At 40.4% G+C, this 21,352-nt stretch overlaps 1 protein-coding gene across 1 annotated transcript; it reads left to right on the forward strand.

The window, feature by feature from the left end:
* Positions 1 to 999: 999 nt before the first annotated feature.
* Positions 1,000 to 20,769, forward strand: MED30 (mediator complex subunit 30). The gene is made up of 5 exons (XM_082480077.1): positions 1,000 to 1,086; positions 1,806 to 2,011; positions 2,979 to 3,137; positions 8,151 to 8,261; positions 20,463 to 20,769. Exons 2-5 carry the CDS (start codon positions 1,838 to 1,840, stop codon positions 20,556 to 20,558), a joined length of 540 nt encoding a protein of 179 aa, XP_082336203.1. The 5' UTR covers positions 1,000 to 1,086; positions 1,806 to 1,837; the 3' UTR covers positions 20,559 to 20,769.
* Positions 20,770 to 21,352: the final 583 nt, after the last annotated feature.

Genomic DNA, 21,352 nt, shown 5'->3' on the forward strand with positions numbered 1-21,352 from the left:
CTATGCATTTTGTACAAAAGATCATTCATAGCATCAGTTTTAATACAGCACAACTGCTTTAAGACTGTACTTCCTAAGAAGTCATAAGATGACGCAGGTATATAAATGCCCTCGTCTGCATTTTCAGGTACTTATTGTCAAAATCACTCAAATAGAGTCCTAGGTATGACATCAACTGCAAAAAGAAAAACTTTGGTACTTACACATTTTTGCATATGAAGATTTTTTTCATTATACAAACAGTAAGTACTGACTACTGTATAGACAATTCATACCAGATCCTGCCTGGTTTCTTTTTGAGGGTGTTTCTTTTTCCTCACACAGGAGGCCTTGTTTGTACTTTAAAACTGCACTGATTCAACTGTATTAGCATAGCACAAGCACACAGGCTGGACAGCACAGAAGTGTTTTATACCCACCTACTGTCATACAGGAAGGCTGAAGTGTAAGGCTTTTCTATACCAGCAAAAATGTACCTATGCAAGAAGTAGCAGTAGTACACCTTTAAAGGTATAAAATTAATACAGCTGTGCATATGTATACCCACATATACACACCTACCTCGCAAAACAGATATTCACCAATTTATCAGCACGATCTGCCAAAAATAGCATGGCCAATTCCTCGCCTTTGTTACAGGGGTGGTGTGACTTGTGTGACCGTGGGAAGACTCTGACCTCACCTTCCAACCTCAAGAAACCGCACGCAGGGCTCCGGGCCCGGCCCTCCCTACGCCGACTTGCCCGTAAACCCTCTTGATTCGGCAGGCCAGAAGCCCGACCCAGCTCCCGAGTACGGCCTGCAACGGACAGCCCGTGCGCGGCGGACAGAAGGACGGCGGCCCCGCTGCGAGGGCTGCGAGCCGAGGCGGATTTCCCCGGGGGAGCCGCAGCAGGGAACGGCGCCTCCTCTGCTCCCCTCCCCGCCCGCGGCCGGGCCGGGCCCGCCGCCCCGCTCCGCCCCTCACGCCCGCCCTCCCTCACGCCCCGCCCCGGCGGCGGGCGGAAACGTCACTTCCGCCTCGGGTCGCGCCGCCGAATCCTTCCGCCTGTGCGTTTCCAGGGTAACGCGGCGCCCCTGGTCCCGGTGAGCACCGGCCGCCGTTCGGGGCAGAGTGGGTGCGGGTGTCTGGGGGGGAGGGGGCTCCGCCACTTTCCATGGCGGTAGCGCGGCGTCGCGGCGCTCCCGCTACCAAACGGGCGTCTCCAGGGAGGGGCTGCGGGGCCCCGGGGACGACCCCTCCTCGCCGCCCGCCTGCCGGGGGCTGCCCCGCTGCGGTTTGGGGGCGAAGGGAGCGGAGAACGTGCCGCACCTCGTCCCGGTAACTCCGCGTGGCTCCTCGGGCGGACGTGGAGGCACCGGTGGGCCTTCTCGTCCGGGAGGGGCCTGTGGGGTGGGTAAGCGGTGCTTCAGAGGGGGCCGTTGCCGGAGAGAGGGGAATCGGGCAGGGGGCGGTCCCGGAGACTGGTGGGAGGGGTGCGTGTTTCACGCCGTGGAGCTGGGCGGACGCCCCTTTCGTGTTGCCTTACGACTGGTCAGGGCTGGGGGTCTCCTGGTGACCGCTCTGAGGGGAGGCGTGTGAGAAGCACCCCTGGTTCCACTGCCCAGCGAGTCTGTAGCGGTTAAGGAAGCAGCACCCAAACCAAAGGGCACAACACTGAGCTGTCTTTTATCAGTTGCACAGTTTTATCCGGGATAGGACCGCATATGGGGAAAAGGAATGGTATAGCCACCATTCAGAAATGTGTTTATTATGGTAGACTCAAACAAGTACGTAATCATCTCGTCTTAATTTCTTCATGCAGCTTGACTCAGTGGGACCAATTAACGTCAAGAGATGTCAACTCCCCCTCTCGCTGGGGCAGGCATGCCGCCTGGTGCTTTCTCAGGGACACAGGCTCAAGCAGCTAGGGAGGTAAATACAGCTTCTCTCTGTCGAATTGGCCAAGAGACTGTGCAGGACATTGTATTTCGAACCATGGAAATCTTCCAGTTACTGAGGAACATGCAGGTGAGAAATAACTTTTTGTGCTCCTCCACTTCATTTTTTTACCACCAACTACTGGTATATGTAGGCACAGGAGATGGCTTAGGACATTTCTATACATAACTCGATCAAACTGCTTTGAAAAGGAGTATTAATTAGAGAAGTGAATACTACTCTTGATATATTTGGTTACGTCTGTATATTAAGTGAAGATGGAGAAAATTCTGAATTGTTGCCTCCACAATAAATATACTCTAAATACGCTTACTATTTGTGTTTTCCTTTATGAAGTCTGTTTATATACTGGTTATTTTTCTCTGGTTTTGTTAACATCTGGGCAGTAATTTTAGAGGAATTTTCATTGATCTTTTTCTGAAATATTTTCCACCTAGAAGTTTTAGACATTTCTTTTTGTTCTTTAAGTGGATGTAATTCTTATTGGTGGCTACTTACTGAGAAAACATACAAACATTTGTTGTGTTTCTCTGTTGAAAGCAGAAGATAAATAGTCACTTCCATTCCCTCTGTATTTTCATGACTGGCAGTTTCCTTCTGTAATTATCTTAGGTATAGGTATATGTACTTAGAGCTTGCTAACTTTGAATTCGCTTTGATTGTATCTCTCAATTGTGACCTGGGGTTGCAACACAAAGTCTCAGAGTGTAATACTCGTAACGGATAACAACAGTGTCATGCTTAAGCATTTTGAAGGCATTTACCGAAAAGACTTACAGAGGGATTGACAGTGACCAAACTGTCAAGAATACATGAAGCTGTTTGACAGCAGTGATTTGGCACATCAGATGAGCAGATAAAATACAGAATTTTGCTGATAAAGAAAATAGAAATTTCGCTGATTTCTCTGGGGATAGTGTGATTGTCTTATTTTTAAATGTACAAAAAAACATTTAAAAAATTTTAGTTTAAATATTTTGTGTGACAGAAACTTTAACGTAATATTTCTAACGTTTTGGTGTTTCGGCTCTCTAAGTTACCAAATGGTGTTACTTATCATACTGGAACATATCAAGACAGACTGGGAAAGCTGCAGGAACATCTCCGTCAGCTATCAATACTCTTCAGAAAACTGAGACTAGTCTATGACAAATGCAATGAAAACTGTGCTGGGCTCGATCCTGTTCCTATAGAAGTAAGTATCTTTATTCATACATAAATTACAAACCAGAATAACTGCTCTCTGCTTAGGGATATCATCTAGTCTCCTGAGTTGCAGGAGACTTATAACAAGTTTTAAACGAGACTGGAATTGTTCAGTGGACTGACTTTTGTTTATTATTTGGAGCTGGTTGACAGATTGTGAAACTTGCATGTTAACATAGAATCATAGAATTGTCTAAGATTATTGAGTCCAACCATTAACATAACACTGCCAAGTCCACCACTAAACCATGTCCCTAAGCTCCATGTCTACCCATCTTTTAAATGCCTCCAGGGATGGACTGCTTCCCTAGGCAGCCTGTTCCAATGCTTGACAACCCTTTCAGTGAAGAAATTTTTCCTAATATCCATCGTAAACCTCCCCTGGTGCAACTTGAGGCCATTTCCTCTTGTCCTATCGCTTGTTACTTGGGAGAAGAGACTCACCCCCACCTTGCTACAACCTCTTTTCAGGTAGTTCTAGAGAGCGATCAGGTCTCCTCTCAGCCTCCTTTTGTCCTGGCTGAACAACCCCAGTTCCCTCAGCCGCTCCTCATAAGACTTGTGCTCTAGACACCTCACCGCCCCACATCAACAATTCTTACCAATTGGGGGAGATCCAATTTTGATCAAACTTCATTTAAAATGTTAGCCTTTTTCGTCAGGCTGCTTGGTACATTTCACCAATTGTTTCCACCAGGAAAAAAAGAGTCAAGAGACACTGCAAGTTTTTTTTTTTTAAATAGGTTGTTCTAGTGAGAAAAAGTCTGCTTCAAGCTCTCACCTGTCAGCCTGGCTCCCTGAGCATTATTCCCTTGCTCTGGCCATCAGTCTCTGCCTCTGGTCTTAACCTGCTGAGCCAATATGAACTGAATCTGAATGTGCAGTGGTGATGGACAAGTGAACAGCATAAGACTTCCAGGAAGTAGGATTGGCCAAAGTTTTTCCTAATGAAAATACTGTTCCTAGTAAAATCAAAACTTCTTTTTTTTCCCCCTCATAAGTTGTTTGTAATGCCTAGTAATACTCTTAAAGCCTTTTTTGTCTTATGATTTGAGTTACTACAGCTCTATGGTAACCAGAACCGTGAAGTTCTTTAATTACTGAACTCTGGATTCTGAGGCAACTCTATTAACAGACTTCTGATTGTCCATTGAGTTTTAATCATTTAAGCATTATATTTTATATCTGAATCTCTTCACTAAATAGGAATAAAGAAATGAAGGAGTCCATTCTGTACAGTCCATCCTAGACTACTCATCTACATCTGTCAGCAGTGTTTCAGAGAAAGGTATTCGGAAACCTTACAGCAAGCAAGGGAGTAAGATAACTTCCCAATTAAAAAAGTAAAATTTCTTTTCCTGGTCTGTTGAATTGCATGCAATAGCTCAATACTTGTGTCCCCTTTGAAAGTTTTTGATTGTCTTGTTTTCCTATACAGTTGGGATGAGCTGGGGTTGGGGTTGTTTTTTTTTACTTTTCACAGTCTTTTCCTGTTACCAGGATGATAAAGAATCTCCATAGAGAAAATTAGTCGAGTAGTCCCTTTAAGCTTTTTTAATGCTATGTCTCGCTGATAACTTATGCACAGAAGAGTTATCTATCAGTAGTTGGGATTCTTTCTTCCTTTTATCTACTTAGTCCTTTCTGTTCTGAAGTTAATAGAATACCTGCCCCCTCACGTTTTATTAGTTGGGATGAATGAGAGAGGCATACCATTCCTTTTGGATCAGTTTTCTTAAATCCTTATTTCAGCTTTTCAATAATAGTCTCAATCATATTGTTTAATGACTGACATTCTAACCATATCTTTAAAGAATATCAACAAATCTCTTTTTTAAACAGTCGAGAAGTCAGTACCTACTAATATTCCTTAGTATATAATTATTGATATAAATGTTTTTATATTTTTTGTTAATGTGTACTACCAATGTAGTCAGTGTTTTTATCAACTTTCAGTTAACCAACATAGCAAGGCATGAGATAATTGTGAAGCAGATCTGTCTACAAAGTTCTCTAATTGATTAAATTTTCTTCATCATTTGTGTGTTAGCTGTAGCACTTCGCTTTTCTTTGTTTTTTTTCACAGAATCACAGAATTATCAGAGTTGGAAGGGACCTCTAGAGATCATCTAGTCCAACTCTCCTGCTAAAGCAGGATTGCCTAGAGCACATTACTCAGGACTGCATCCAGGCGGGTCTTGAAAATCTCCAGGGAAGGGGACTCCACAACCTCCCTGGGCAGCCTGTTCCAGTGCTCTGTCACCCTCACCATAAAGAACTGTTTCCGTGTATTTGAACGGAACTTCCTGTGTTCTAACTTATGCCCATTGCCCCTCGTCCTGTCACTTGGAACCAATGAAAAGAGCCTGGCTCCATCCTCCTTCAACCCACCCTTTAGATACTTGTATGCCATAATCAGGTCTCCCCTCAGCCTTCTCTTCTCCAGGCTAAAGAGTCCCAGCTCTCTCAGCCTTTCCTCATAAGGGAGGTGCTCCAAGCCCTTAATCATCTTAGTTGCCCTTTGCTGGACTCGCTCCAGCAGTTCCCTGTCCCTCTTGAACTGGGGAGCCCAAAACTGGACACAGTATTCCAGTTGTGGCCTCACCAGTGCCGAGTAGAGGGGGAGAATGACCTCCCTCGACCTACTGGCCACACTCTTCCCTATGCAGCCCAGGATTCCATTGGCCTTTTTGGCGACAAGGGCACATTGCTGGCTCATGGATAATTTACTGTCTACCACAACCCCCAGATCCTTCTCCTCCAAGCTACTTCCCAGCAGGTCAGCCCCTAACCTGTACTGGTGCCTAGCATTCTTCCTCCCCAGGTGCAGGACCTTGCACTTGGTTTTGTTGAACCTCATTAGGTTCTTCTCTGCCCAGCTCTCCAGCCTGTCCAGGTCACGCTGGATGGCAGCACAGCCCTCTGGGGTGTCAGCCACCCCACCCAGTTTGGTATCATCAGCAAACTTGCTGAGGATACACTCTGTCCCCTCATCCAGGTCATTAATGAATATATTAAACAAAATAGGACCAAGTATTGACCCCTGGGGGACACCACTGGTTACAGGCCTCCAACTAGACTCTGTGCCGCTACTAGCACTTCTGAAAGCTGGGAGGTTTTCAAAGCAAATGTTCTTCTGAGTGGTACGTTATTTTTCCATCAGAGAGAGAAGGAGTTTTGTTCCAAGAGTATTTAGCAGCCACACTACTTCTTCTTCATGGTATGCAAACGTACTAAGTTGTTAGCATTTACTACATTTTCATGGCAGAGTTTAGTGTGGTAGTTTTTGTCCATTTTGATAAGCTTAATAAGAATGGCCTACAAAAATTTTTTGTATAGAAGGAATAAATTTTCAGTGGGTTAAATCAATGTAAGTTTTCCATCAGAATGCTGAACAATGCTGCTGAATGCTGTGTCAGAGACAGTGTGGCCGGCAGGACTAGGGAAGTGATCGTCCCCCTGTATTTGGCACTGGTGAGGCCCCACCTCAAGTACTGTGTTCAGTTTTGGGCCCCTCACTACTGGAAAGACATTGATGTTCTGGAACATGTCCAGAGAAGGGCAATGAAGCTGGAGAGAAGGTCTGGAGAACAAGTCTTATGAGGAGCGGCTGAGGGAACTGGGGTTGTTCAGCCAGGACAAAAGGAGGCTGAGAGGAGACCTGATCGCTCTCTAGAACTACCTGAAAAGAGGTTGTAGCAAGGTGGGGGTGGGTCTCTTCTCCCAAGTAACAAGCGATAGGACAAGAGGAAACAGCCTCAAGTTGCACCAGGGGAGGTTTACGATGGATATTAGGAAAAATTTCTTCACTGAAAGGGTTGTCAAGCATTGGAACAGGCTGCCCAGTGAAGTGATGGAGTCACCATCCCTTGAGGTATTTAAAAGATATGTAGATGTGGTGCTTAAGGACGTGGTTTAGTGATGGACTTGGCAGTGGTAAGTTAATGGTTGGACTGGGTGATCTTAAAGGTGTTTTCCAAAGTAGATGATTCTATGATAACATTACACCCCAACCTAAGTAACAAGTCAATATATATGCGATAAGCAACTTCCTCCCAGACTTTTAAACTAATGTCTTCTTGCTCATTTGCATCAATTAGTAGTCTGTCATTTGTCTGTAATGCGTGTGTGAACAAGGATGTAATTTTGCTATCAACTTTAGCTTTTCTCAGTTCAGGACAGAAAAATCAACAATAGACTGTAGACTTTGTGGATATATGTTATGTATAAAATGTTACAGCTTCTAATTATTTCTGAGTAAGATGTTAGTAGCTTGGGAGTGTTCTGACACAGAAGCATGTATTTTTTTTGTGTCTAGCATATTTACTGATTCTTCTTAATTGATGTTTTTTTTTGTTTTTTTTTTTTAGGAAGGGAACATGCAGTAATATTCATTTAGAAATTCTTTATCTAAGATTTTTGGCTTTGTAGAGTACACTATATGCCTGAGGAGATCACAGTGGGAAATTCTTACGGAAAAACTCTCATTAGGTAGCTGTGGGCCTGGTCTTAAGATTAGCCAAACAGAGGCTCACTAAAATAGCAAGTCATAATTAACCAAGTAGCTATGTAAAACTAGTCATAATTATGTTCAGTATATCACTGAAATACTTTATAATAATGATAACTTCATGTTTGCGTTATTTCATAGTGTGGAATAGTAAATTTTAAAATCACAGTCTACGGAGTTCAAGAATACAAGGATTGCCTGTGATAAACACCTTAAAATGTAAAGACTGGGTTCTGCCTTCAGTTGTGAAATTGCTTACGTGTAGGCATTGTAATATGTGGGATTTGGTCTTGTTGAAGCACATCATTTTCCTGGAGAACTGACTTAGGTCATTGTAAGGCCTTTGGGGTTTGAGGTAAATGCCTATCTCCAACTTCCTCTTTGGAAGTTTGAACCTTTAGAGAAAATGGTAGTACCTTATGTATTTCCTGTTTTCAGTTTCTTTTTTTCTTCTGTTTTCCTTTTTTTAGTTAGTGTTTCTTGTCTTCACAGCAACTTATTCCATATGTTGAAGAAGATGGCTCCAAGCACGATGATTGTGGTACTGCAAGTCAGCTTCGTTTTGCTAGTGAAGAGAGAAGGGAAATCATGGAAGTGAATAAGGTAACAAAGTTGAAATTAATTTATGTAAAACTGTCACTGTCATTGCAAAAATTAAATTTCTAGGTTGCTGTACTAAATGCAGCATGTGCGATGACCACCATGAAACTTGGTAATAAATACTTCTTGCATGTAACTATTTCAGAATTACCTTTCGGTAAACAATTTTTTTTAACTATACCTCTGGCTGTAGAGTTCAGCTTTCCTGACAGTTTTCACTTGTGCCTCTTTATAAACTGATCCATATTCTTCTGAATATGGTGTATTATGTTTATGCTTAACCTGCTACTTATTGGCAGTACAGACTGAGCTAAAGTGCCTGTTGAACTTACTTCTCTTCAAAACTTACCTTAGACATTAAAAAAATGGGTATTGAACATCAGATGTGTAAATATTATCACAGTGATGTGAGTTGGTAAAGGATTTTCAGGGCTACTTTCTGTATTTTGACAGTTTGAGGAAGAACATTCCTTTTGTTAAATGTAGCATTTATTGAATCTTGACACATTCAGGAAAAAAATGTACTATGTATGATAAAGATGCTGTTGAATTTTCATTTTGAGTGGCAGCATGCAATTGAGTACGATTACTAAAGATGGATTCAAACCTAAAAATAAATATGCTATAGTAAGTGCTAATATAATATTGAGATAAAAAATACATAGTTTTACTGGACCATAATTTTGAACATTGCTTCTTCAATCTGTAAAGTACGAAGTTAGAATTAATTAAATATTCCTGTAGTTGTAATGTCTGTAAATGCTTGGTAAAAAGAAGGCATAATCTACAAAAATAACTGAACAAAGGAAATAAATGAGTAAAATATTTCTTTATGGAGAGAATAATTGGAGGATTTTCAGGTTTTAAAGTATTTTTTTTTTATTTGTCTTCAACAATCAGAAATGTTTCTGAATTTTTCATAACCCATTTATTTAGAAAAATGCATGCATATTGTACAGGAGAAAATAAGGACTATGTGAATTTAGAGAAAAGCAGTTGTCAGCTTTCCTGTTGTATTCTTCCTGTTCAGTGCTGATGTAGCAGGGTTGTATATATTATATTGTATGTAATGTTGTACTGTGAATTTATGCACATTTATTTGCAATCTTTAAGTGTTAATAAGCTTAACTGTCCATATTTGCTGTGGTTTTGATAGTTTTATGACATGTTTTTGCCCTTGTTGTTGTACTTGTATGCTAATATGTTTTTAAACCTCCTTGGTGTGATCTTGTGAAAAGAATTTCAGACATGTTTATGATGAGATCTAAACCTTAAAAAGGTTGATGGTGTTACAGGATCATTGGTAGAAAATTGGTAATTAGGAACGTATGCAGGCATTCACTTAAATCTGAAGTCCTATATTTATACCTAAATGCCTAGACCTAGTTTCCAGATTTTGCACAGTGAATCTTCAGAAGATAATTGAACTTTCTCTAGTATTTTTGTGGGCAAATATTTACTAACTGCTGCAAAAGAAATTTAGTCTTGTTGTTTTTGAAAGGGCACTGATTTTTTTTGTTTGTTTCTCTCCAGCTGTCTAAGCACATCCACTACCATTTCCAAAGTTCAAATTTTAATACATTGCAGAATAGGAAACGCTTTGGGGTTTTTATGACTAGAAATAAATTCTTATTTTTTGTGAAGAAAAATCACTAGAATCAGGTGAATTGGTCTAATTTCTGACACTGTCTGCCAGGCTCAGATAGCCCTCTCTGATTCTTAGCTAGTACTCCTGACAGCTTTTCAATCCGTTGTAGTATGTAACATCCACCTCCAGCTCAGTTTTGCTGAATTTATTTTAGCAAAATTTCAGTAATACAAAATGTTGATGAAAATGCTGTGACAGGGAAACCAATGTGACAGATGAAGCAGCTCTTTATATTCTTGACCCACTATCTTTTCTCCCTTTCTCCCTTGTTCTGCTCTCACCTAGTCCTTTTTGCTGGGATAGGCAGTATCTCTTCAGTCTTGCATGTTACTGGTACCAAAAAAAGCATATTGCAATAACCCAATACTTTCACACTATTGGGACATTTGAATTCCTAGACCTTTCATGGGTCTTTTAAGTTTGCCCTTCTTGCTGTGTTATCCCAGCCAGTCTGATCTCTTTAGTGGCTCTGGATGCATGTGAAAGACACAAACTGCCCTGCAGTGTGGAGCACAACCAAAACTAGTAGATAATATAAAACTTGTGGACCATGTATTCTCACACAAAAACATCCCAGCTTCCACGAACCGCTGACTTGAAACATAACAGCTCTGCTTTGCTACAGCAGTTGTCTGGGAAGGGGGCATCCTCAGTGGAGGAGGTGGGCAGCATCATGTACTTCCTATACTCACCATCTCGCTCTTGGGGCTGAACCACCTCTTGATGTAGCAGAGTTCCAAAATACTGCAGTAGCTTTTTGTGTTGGTTTACTGTATAGTGACATCGTTTAGTGTTATTTATTTATTTGTTCTGCTATATTAGACTTATCTTTTAGGTCAGAAAGTTTAATGTCCCCACCTTGGCTAGAAGTACTTGTCCATTAATTTAAAATATAGGTCAGTTTACAAGGTAATAAATTTCTGTCCAAGCAATATTTAGCAGTAATATTTAGAAACTGTAGGTTTAAATAAAATCTATCAAGCTTAAAAACAAAAGGGATTTTTGCCAGCAGTTACTAAGAAAAGTGCACCATTATTATCAAAAACAAAGAAACAAACAATTTGTTGAACACTGTCTACCTCTACCTTTTGTACTAAACGATTCTCTCCTGCAGTTCCAAAAATGTTGTTTATTGCTTTTATCTGTATTTGCTTTCCAGGTTTGTAAATTGTTGAGATGGTTGACTCTCTTCTGGAATAAAAAATGTACTGTTCCAGAATCAGTTTAGCATTTGCATTGGTCTACTAATACAAGTCCTGATACAATTTTTCATTGAGCATAGTTACTATTTGCAACAATTGGAAGCTCTTACCAAAATTTTCTCACTTGTCTTCATATTTTTTGAGTCTGTAATGTTCTGTCTACAGGTTTTTTACTTTCTAAGTATAACACCGTCTATAATATTTTCAAGATGTCAGGCTCACCTTGGGTCCATGGTCTTGTAGTACATTTGACAGGCTTACAACAGAAAATAGCAAATCACAGGCTGAGAACTCTGTAATCTGCGTTGCTGCCTTATCAGCAATTTTCTTTAGTAATTGTTTTTGGAAATTGAGCAAATACAACTTTGGGTTTTTTGGATGCTGTAGGTCTGGTTTCAAATGAAGTGCTTAGGAAAACCATCGCATAATTAGTAGTCTCATTACATTTGGGTGAAAATGAAATGATGTGAAATAGCATTAGGACATTTCAGGTGACCTTTAGAAAATAATTATGTTTGATACTCTTAATTAAATCTTTGCTAACTAGTTAACAGTGATCTTGCTAAAAGAGGAAAAGACAATCTACGTAACAGGCTTTTAAGTTAAGCTGTTATGAGTTTAGCTCCGAGCTTTTTTGATAACATCAGATGCAGTGCACAATAGTTTTGTTTAGGAAGTAGTCCTTAAAATAACAGTAATTTGCAATAGTCTTTCTCTTTGGAGAACTTTGCCTGAAAACTTCTTTTGACTATGCTGAAAACTTGCATTACTTTTGAACTATCTTTCATGCTATTTGCATATATTTTTAATTTGTTTTGTATTTGCAGAGTCCATTTACACCCCAAATATGAACATGCACCAAGGAAAACTTTAATAAAAGAGGAAGAATTATTTATTTGGACACCTTCTCAGCAGATGAATCTGCACTGGGTGCAGATTCATCCTGTTTTGGGTACCCAAACTGGCTCTCTGCAGTGGTAGAATCATTGAGGAATTTAGGCTTAGTGGGCAGTGTCGTGACTATCTGATTCAACCCCCAGTTCAAAGCAGGGCCAACTATCAAAGTTAGATTCAGTTGTTCAGGCTCATATCCAGTAGCATTTTGAATACTTGTAAGGATGGAAATTCTACCCTTTCTGGGCCCTTCTTAAGTGTTTGTCAACTTTCACAGTGAAAGTTTTCCTGATGTTACATTGGAATTTCCTTTGTTGTAACTCATGTCCACTGTCCCTCATCCTTTTGCCACGTACATTCAAGAAGAGTCCAACTTTGTCTTTTCTATGATCTGCATTGGGTAGCTGAAGACAGCTCAGGTCCTTTTTGGCAAATCTGCTTTCTATTCAGTCAGTCCTCTGCTTGTGCTGTTGTATGAGTTTATTCTGTTTTCAGATGTAGGTGTTGTTTTAGTTGAAGTTCCTGAGATAGGTGTTGGCCTGCCTTTCCCACTTGTTGACATCCCTCTGAATTGGATGTCCTACCACTGGGTATATGCACCGCTTCACCCAATTTGGTATTGTCCACAAATTTGATACTTTGATACGATGATTGGGTCATTAAGTATGGATAAGTCATTAATGAGGATATTACAGAATCACAGAATGGTCAGGGTTGGAAGGGACGTCTGGAGATCATTTAGTCCAACTCCCCTGCCAGAGCAGGTTCACCTACAGCAGGTTGCACAAGATGGCATCTAGGTGGGTTTTGAGTGTCTCCAGAGTCAGAGATTCCACAACCTGTCTGGGCAGCCTGTTCCAGTGCTCTGCCACCCTCAAAGGAAAGAAGTTCCTCCTCATGTTTAGATGGAACTTCCTATGTTCAAGTTTGTGCACATTATCTGTTGTCCTATCACTGTGCACCACTGAAAAAAGACTGTTCCCATCCACCTGGTACCCTCCCTTTAAGTATTTGTAAGCATTGATAAGATCCCCCCTCAGTCTTTTCTCCAGACTAAAAAGACCCAAGTCCCTCAGCTTTTCCTTATAAGAAAGATGCTCCAATCCCCTAATCATCTTTGTAGCCCTTTGCTGGACCCTCTCCGGTAGTTCCCTGTCCTTGAACTGGGGAGCCCAGAACTGGACACAATACTCCAGATGCGGCCTCACCAGGGCAGAGTAGAGGGGGAGGATAACCTCCCTTGACCTGCTGGCCACACACTTCTTGATGCACCCTAGGATGCCATTGGCCTTCCTGGCCACCGGGGCACATTGCCGGCTCATGGTCATCCTTTTGTCCCCCAGGACTCCCAGGTCCCTTTCCACAGAGCTGCTTTCCAGCAGGTGAGCCCCTAACCTGTACCGATTCATGGGGTTATTCCTCCCCAGATGCAGTACCCTACAATTGCCCTAGTTGAATTTCATAAGGTTTCTCTCTGCCCGACTCTCCAGCCTGTCCAGGTCACGTTGTAAGGCAGCGCAGCCTTCTGGTGTGTCAGCCAGCCCTCCCAGTTTTGTGTCGTCAGCAAACTTGCTGATGGTACACTCTATCCCTTCATCCAGATCATTGATGAATATATTGAACAGGGCTGGACCCAGTACTGACCCCTGGGGAACAGCACTTGTTACAGACCTCCAGCTAGACTCTGTGCCACTAATCACAACTCTGAGTTCTGTCTGTCAGCCACTGTTCATTCCATTCTTCTAACCCACACTTCCTAAGCTTGCCTATGAGGATGATGTGGAAGATGGTGTCAAAAGCCTTGCTGAAGTCAAGGTAAACATCATCCACTGCTCTCCCCTCATCCACTCATCCAGACACCCCATCATAGAAGGCTATCACATTAGTCAGACATGACTTCCCCTTGGTGAATCCATGTTGGCTACATCTGATAACCTTTTCCTCCAGATGCTTGGAGATGACGCCCAGAATGAGCTGTTCCGTCATCTTTCCAGGGATGGAGGTGAGGCTGACCGGCCTGTAGTTTCCTGGGTTTTCCTTCTTGCCCTTTTTGAAGACTGGAGTGACATTGGCTTTCCTTCAGCCCTCAGGCACTTCACCTGTTCTCTAGGACATTTCAAAGATGATGGGAAGTGGCCCAGCAATGACTTCTGCCAGCTCCCTTAGCACTCAAGGGTGCATCCCATCATGACCCATGGACTTGTGGGTACCCAGTTTACTTATCTCTAACTTGTTCCTCTTCAGCCAAGGGAAAGTCTTCGTTTTTCCAGACTTTCTCTGTTATCTGCGAAATCTGGGACTCCCAAGGGCTGGCCTGAGAGGTGAAGACAGAAGCAGAGAAGGCATTCGGCAACTCCGCCTTCTCTGCATCATCTGTCACCACGGCATCTGTCAATAGTCAACAAGAATATTGACCTTAGTATGAATCCTGAGAAACACCAAGAGGGACCAGCTGCCACTTGGTCTTAATACTGCTGATCACAACATTTAGAATCCAATAGTCTAGCCTGTTTTCCATTAACCCTATAATCCACCTGTCCAAACCACATCTCTCCAATTTGGCTACAAGAGTACTGTGAGAGACTGTGTCAAAAGCCTGACTAATATGAAAGTAAAGAAAATGCCTTGCTCTCCCCTTGGCCACACAGACAGTCATTTCTGAATAGAAGGCTATCATGTTGGTCAGGCACAACACATCTTTGGTAAATCCAAGATGAGTGTTCCCAGTCACCTTATCATTCATGTGTCTAGACATGACTTCCAGAAGGATTTGCTGCATTGTCTTTCTGGGGTCTTGGGCTTAGGCTGACCAGCCTGCAGTTTCTGTAGTTTTCTGGATCCCCTTCCTTGCCTTTCTTGAAGATGAGTTGAGATGTTTGCTTTTTCATCAGGAGCTTCTCCCCATCTTCAAAAAGAAAATTATGTAGAGTGGTCTTGTCATCAGCCAGCTCTCTCAGCACTCAGATGCATTTTATTCCATGTAATGAAATATTTCCTTTTCAGTTTCATGTAAAATTTTTCATGTAGCTTCCTATATCAAAACAATATCATGGTTACAAAATTGAGAGAAGTTAGGAAACACTAAGCTTAAAGCTCTCCCTACAATCCCAATTGCCCCTTTTGTCCTTGTGAAAATGCATATTATACAGCCTTTATTACATTATCCTATTTGGTTCCTCTTCTTCCCCCCTGTTCTGCCCTTCCCGCTTTCTTTTCTGGAAGAGTCCTTGAGCTATTCTGCTTTTGCTACAGACTAGGCACTATTTAGATTGAATCAGTATTGTGATAAATAAGATTATAGAAATCCTGCTTTGTGTATTTTGTAACTTGCACAAGGGTGTTGAGTAAGTGAGGAATTTGGGAATGAGAAGGAAGGACTTACTGTGAGTAGTGAGTAAGTAGCTGAAGGCTGCTTTTAAGAACCGGACTTTTATCCTTGTTTCTGTCACAAAATGTCTGTGGTAGTTGTTCATTCTTCCCCTTACAGTTGGTGACACCAGTCCTTTTGGTATGTGGGAAGCTGTTAAAATACAATGTTGAGTGATGGACTTGAATCTTAGATGTCTCTGGACAAAGTTAGTAGGCACTCCAGTTTTATCCATAGTGTTCCTGTGATTTAGTTTGCCATCTATAACTGAGAATCATACATCTGTGTGTTTTTCATGTTAGGAATTGGGGATGTGACACTGAAGAGCATGGTGGAGAAGCACCTTGGGGAATGGATAATTCCATCACAAGCTACATAGCTTAGAGGGTACTCAGTAAATAAGACCTCAGACTTCATCACTGGATGATAAATAATTGGCATGAAGCAAACATCCACCTATTTTAATGAGCACACTTATTCCTCTTTGAACAACAGAAGATATATGCAATTGCTGTCTGGTTCAATATGTGAAAAGTGTTGAGCACGCAGTGGAACGCAGGCTGTTGCTAGTGCCTCTGCTTGTGTTAGGGAGGAGAATTCTGCATGCAGAAGGAGCAGTTTTCCTTTCACCTGTCAGGTGAGGAGGGAGGCAGAAAACCCAGTCTCTCATTTCCAGTAAGAATAGAACAGTTATGTTTGTGAATGACATCAGGAAAACCTTTAGTTATTGAACAACGAGTGTGTTGATGTTTAATTGCACAGCAGTTACTGTATTAGTGGTGAATACTTTTTATCCATTTGAAAAAATATAAGTAGATGGATACATGAATTTATTATGATGGAAAGTGGGCCTTGGCGTCAATTGAGCAGACTTAGAACATCACCTGGCAGCTTTAAGAGAGTTTGAGCAAAGTGTTGAGGCATTTTTTCTATATTTTTTTTTCCTGCTATGTGCATATAATATTCTAAATCTTTTTACTATAAAAGTCAAGGGGGGCAGGGGAAGAGAAGGTTTTCCCACCTCCTTACTTCAGAGATTTCATAATGAAGGGCTCGCTTAAAAAAAGAACAGTATAAATTGGCAGGGCAGTCTGTACTTTTTGTCACCTCTCACAAACATTGTGTTTCTGTAGAAATTTCTTGAGTTTGACTTACATGGAAAAGCAGAGGCCATTGTCACCTTCACAACACTTTGAACAATCACTTCCTACAGCAGTTTAATGGTCAGAAGGAGTAACATTCTCATGAAAAAGAAGATGATGCAAGTTTTCTCTGTAGTAGAGTTGTAATCAACAAAGTAAACATAACTGTTTTAATTCTGCTGAGTTTTATGCAAGTAAATGTACTGCTATTATTAATATTTAGTGCTTTATTAAGCTTAGGTGTACTTTTGGCCTGTACTGTTGCAGGTCTTGAACAGAGTAGGTAAAAACTGTAGCTGGCACAGCATTCAGGAGAATGGTCTTTTATATATGATTTTCAAGATGGAAAGCCCTGTTCTTTTTTTCTCTCTTTTTTTTTTTTTTTTTTTTTAAGCAAAAGAAGTGCTGTACAACATAGGCAAGTACTTTTGATGTTTTTACAGGCATCAGTTGAAATATAATCCTACTCTTCCGCAATGTTTATACAATTATCTTTGCTTGAAGATGGGACTTTTAGCAAATGAATTGAGTGCAGAATAATGATTCATAGTGATGTTTAGGTTTTCAAATGTGAAAGATAGATGAGCTTAAGATGAGGAGAGAGACAGGAACAGTGTGCAAAGGGAAGTCCTGATACATCTGTGATAGAAGGTTGTGCATTGGTCTAGACAGCACTGATATCAAATAAAATGTAAGTAAAGCAAAAATGAGTTTAAGCCAAAAGTTTATTTCAGTTGAAGTTGAAATTACTGTGTCCTACTGAACCCAAATCTATGTGAAACATGTCAAGTTCTTTATGGCACGTTCCTTGAAAGGCAGCTATTTTCTGGATGTATGTTATGGTTCTCCCATGTTGTTTCATTTATGTAGGTTCTGTGCTGCTCTACGTGTTTTCATAAATGTCCTACCTGACCTAAGCCTACTAAGGTCTCCTTGGTTACTGGAAGGTGCAGTCCTTACCAACTCCATCTTGCTGGCCATAGGGCTTGTAGTCTCAGTCAAAATGGATAGTTAATCACATTGAAAATTAATATCACCAAAGAAGACACCTTAGGATTGGTTTTCAGTCAGATCACTTTTCTGACAGAGAGGGATTAGCAAAAACATGCCTGTCAGATATAAGGTGCATTTAGATCTCTTAAACTCGTCATAAACTGCTTCATATAAGCTAATTTTCCTGTGCTACCTTAAAGCAGATAAAGTCAGAAGCTGTTGCACGTATGTAGGATGAAGTACCTTTTCTTGTTTCATACAACTGTTAATCCTGAGAAGCAGTCCAGAGTTCAACTATTTCAGTAGAAGGAGGAAAGAGTGGGAGACAACTTGCAAGCAATCTGTTCAAACAAAAATCTGTCATTGCTGCAGAAGCTGCTTATAGAACTTGCCCATTTCCCAAGAAGGCCATTTCACTTATCTTTCCAAGGTTAGACCTGAGCTGAGATGTTCTTACTGGCTCAGCAAAGTCTTAAGCAGAGGCCAGCACTGCCAGTGGTGCAGAACATACTAATTATGTAGTACTTTGTGGTGTGGACCACTGCCTGTCAAAGATCGGTAACAAAGATCACTATATGCATTTCAATTAGGAGACCATGCTCTCAGAAGTGGATTTTTTCCCCTCTCTTTATTCTTTTTTCAACCTAGCAGTCCAGAGATGGTGCTTCATCTTAGATGTTTTTTCTGTCTCTGCAAAAAGTAGAACAGAAGAGCTAAGAAAGTAGCTCTTCACTGACAAGAAGTATCTAAAATTATCTTCAGTAAGTAACGATTGTATACATCTTGTCTTTACAGATGCTTTGAAAACAAATGAAATCCAATTGGCAGGTTCCCTCATCTAGCATTAACTAAAGATCAAGCAATTTACAGTTTCATAACGCTTTCACAAGATATGAAAACAGTCTTACAGAATAAATCTTTTGGGCGTAACTTATGTAAAGTTCATGTAAGCATACCAGTATTTAACAGTACAATTAGAGATGGATGGCGAGAGAACACAATCTGCATATCAGTGGTTAATGGTTTTTCCTATCTGTGACTTGAATAGTCATCACTGACTGTTCAGCCTTCATTTCTATTGATGAAGGCTTTGAAGAATCGTGAAATGGCATGCCCTCAGTATCAGTGAGTGACACCTTGCATTAAGCTAGTAGATTTGGTGTAACGTTCATTGATTTCTCTAAGATTGAATGTTGAGGATGACAAACAAAAATATGTTTAAAAATGCCGCAGGCATGAACATGCTTGTGTATCTAATCCCTCTTGTGCCTTCTCAAGCATCAAGATCTTATATTATGAAGTTTTGTAGGGAAACACTTGGCAATTCTGTCATTTGGATGCTGTGGTAACTACGTGCTTCTCAGTTTTCTCTCTTCTCTGTAGGAGCTGATTTCTGCTGTATATCTTGAAGTTTTAGATTAGCAAATGGAAAAGAAAGAAGTGTTAGATAAATGCACATAGTTACCTTTAAAATACTTTCTAGTCTGTCAAATGCTTGATGAGAAATTCCGAATTAGTGCACATGAACTGTCTTACATCTGGTTTTACATGCTTCTCAGGAGTCTGGAATTGACTGTTGTATCTGCTTCCAGGGAATGTGTCCACCAAAGTCTGTGTTCAGGAGTATTTCCCTTACTCAAAGTACTATCTTCCCCATGTCATCTAAACCTAATTACCATTTTGCTTCAGACCATTTTTACAGGTCTGAAGTGAATAAACTATCTTTTTTTTACTCTGAACTTCTTTCCCAGATGACCAGCTGGGCAACTTAAAAATATTGGAATGTTGTCTGCATCAAAATTCAAGAGACTGATTTTCAGGATATTGCTGCTTTTGTTGCTTTTTATCACTGTTCCAGTTACTTTGGTCATCTTACTGATCTCCTTTTAGTGTATTGCCATTTATGTAGTGCATTTATATCCTTTTATACATTATATCCTTTTAATGTATTGCATTTATGTAGTGCAAATAACAACGTTATGTCAAACCTGAAACATTTGGATAGTTTGCCCTCTTTTGATGGTAGCAAGTCTTTCCTGTGCTTTCACTTTACTTGGAACTCTGGACTTCCCTAATGAATAAGTAGTTTGATCTCTAATGTAGGAAGGCTGACATCCAATTGGAATGAAATGAAGAACATAGGTTGTTGTTAACAATACACAGTAACTTAGTTCTTGACATCTTTGGTTTGAACAGGAAAATTAATAAATCAGGCAATAAATATGGGTCTTATTGTGAAATGTGAAAGTTTAGGGAGATTGTGCAGTGTCTTAATGCACTGATCTTTCTTCTGTAAAGACATAATTTTTAAGTTCTGGTTACACGCCCAATAAAAGCAAGTTTACTGCTCTTCTGTTTCTTCAAATGCTTCTGCAGTTCACAAAAACCAAATACATGATTTTAAAGAAATCAGCATGCTTGGGAATAAAAACCAGGACCCCTTAGCGCATCAGGGTTGACCTACATAGCCAGAAGGGCTGGAAAAGCTTGTTTGGTTTCACCTTTGCCTTCTGCTCTGTTCAAACTTCTGCTGTTAATCCCTCATTTTTCTGTGCACCCAAGTTATACAACATACATTCACATAAATTTATCCATTCTCTGAACACTTTTTGTCCAGATTGCTAATCTTTTCTTCCTACATAAAGTGCTATCTTTTGGACTTCGGAAAGAGAGGACCAGTCCCCATAAACCTCCAGTTTTTGAAGGGATCAAGTGTTTTGATAAAAAGACTGCTGTGAAAAGAAACAGTGTTCCCCCTCTAGCGATGGTCCTTAACTTTTGAGGCTTTCTAATATTTTTTGAGTGTGATTTAAAGAGTATGCGTTATCCCAGTTATACTGCTCACAGACAACTAAGAAAAAGATCCATATAGCATTTCATAACACTAACTTTTGTTGAATTTCTGAGTGTGCTATTTGAACTGATCACAAAATAATTTCTAATAAACTCTTCCAACAGAAACTGAAACAGAAGAATCAGCAGCTGAAGCAGATCATGGATCAGTTACGGAACCTCATTTGGGACATAAATGCCATGTTGGCAATGCGGAACTGAACAAGGAGAATCAAACTTGTAATTGGAAAAGATACACATTTGTTTGGATATACTTAATTTCTTTCTAAAAGTAACGCTTTCCCACAACTGTATTGCGGGAATGTTTGAAAAGTCTTCAAGATTAAAATGTTGGGGTTTTGTAATAACTTAAATAGTGTTGGCTTTGTTTTTATAAAAGATTCATCCTACAGGTTTTACCTGAGTGATTCAATTAGGCTGAATATAATACAGCCTAAGTAACTTACAGTAATAATTTGGATTGCTATGCAAATGGAGGATTTTATAAATGAAGTGTTTCTGGATTATTTTTATAATGCAATTAACACTGTTTTACATACATGTGTTTTGCATGCCATTCTGCAGCGCATATCGCCTCTACAGACAGGAAAAGTTGCATTACAGAAAAGTCACTCTAGTAAGCTACAGGACCAAAATAAGTGATTGGATATTACAACACAATATGTTTTCCCATTGTGGGAACATATAAGTTCACCTTATTCCATATCCTGTCACTGGATATATGTCAAATGAGATAATCAGAGCAAAATTCAAAAGCTACAGAAACTTATCCCTATATCCTTATGGATATAATTAAGTCTTTTTAAGTGAAGACTGCATACATATATCCTCAACATTAACTTTTTCTGAAACTACGTGTTACAATTTCTTGAGTACTGCTCCAGCTATTGTATGGTGTAGTGTTCCTATATCATTATGTATGGTTGAAATAATTTGGTTTTGTTTACCAGAATGCACTGAATAAACACCTCATTAATCTTTCCCCTATGACTGCC

Source organism: Vanellus vanellus (genome assembly GCF_965231255.1).
Source record: "Vanellus vanellus genome assembly, chromosome: 2".
Classification (NCBI taxonomy): Eukaryota; Metazoa; Chordata; class Aves; order Charadriiformes; family Charadriidae; genus Vanellus; species Vanellus vanellus.

Excerpts from the sequence above, each read along its gene's own strand:
- MED30 (XM_082480077.1), top strand. The coding sequence starts at position 1,838 with ATGTCAACTCCCCCTCTCGCTGGGGCAGGCATGCCGCCTGGTGCTTTC. Across the intron at positions 3,138-8,150 it reads TCGATCCTGTTCCTATAGAA|CAACTTATTCCATATGTTGA; the intron begins GTAAGTATCTTT and ends TTGTCTTCACAG. Across the intron at positions 8,262-20,462 it reads AAATCATGGAAGTGAATAAG|AAACTGAAACAGAAGAATCA; the intron begins GTAACAAAGTTG and ends CTCTTCCAACAG.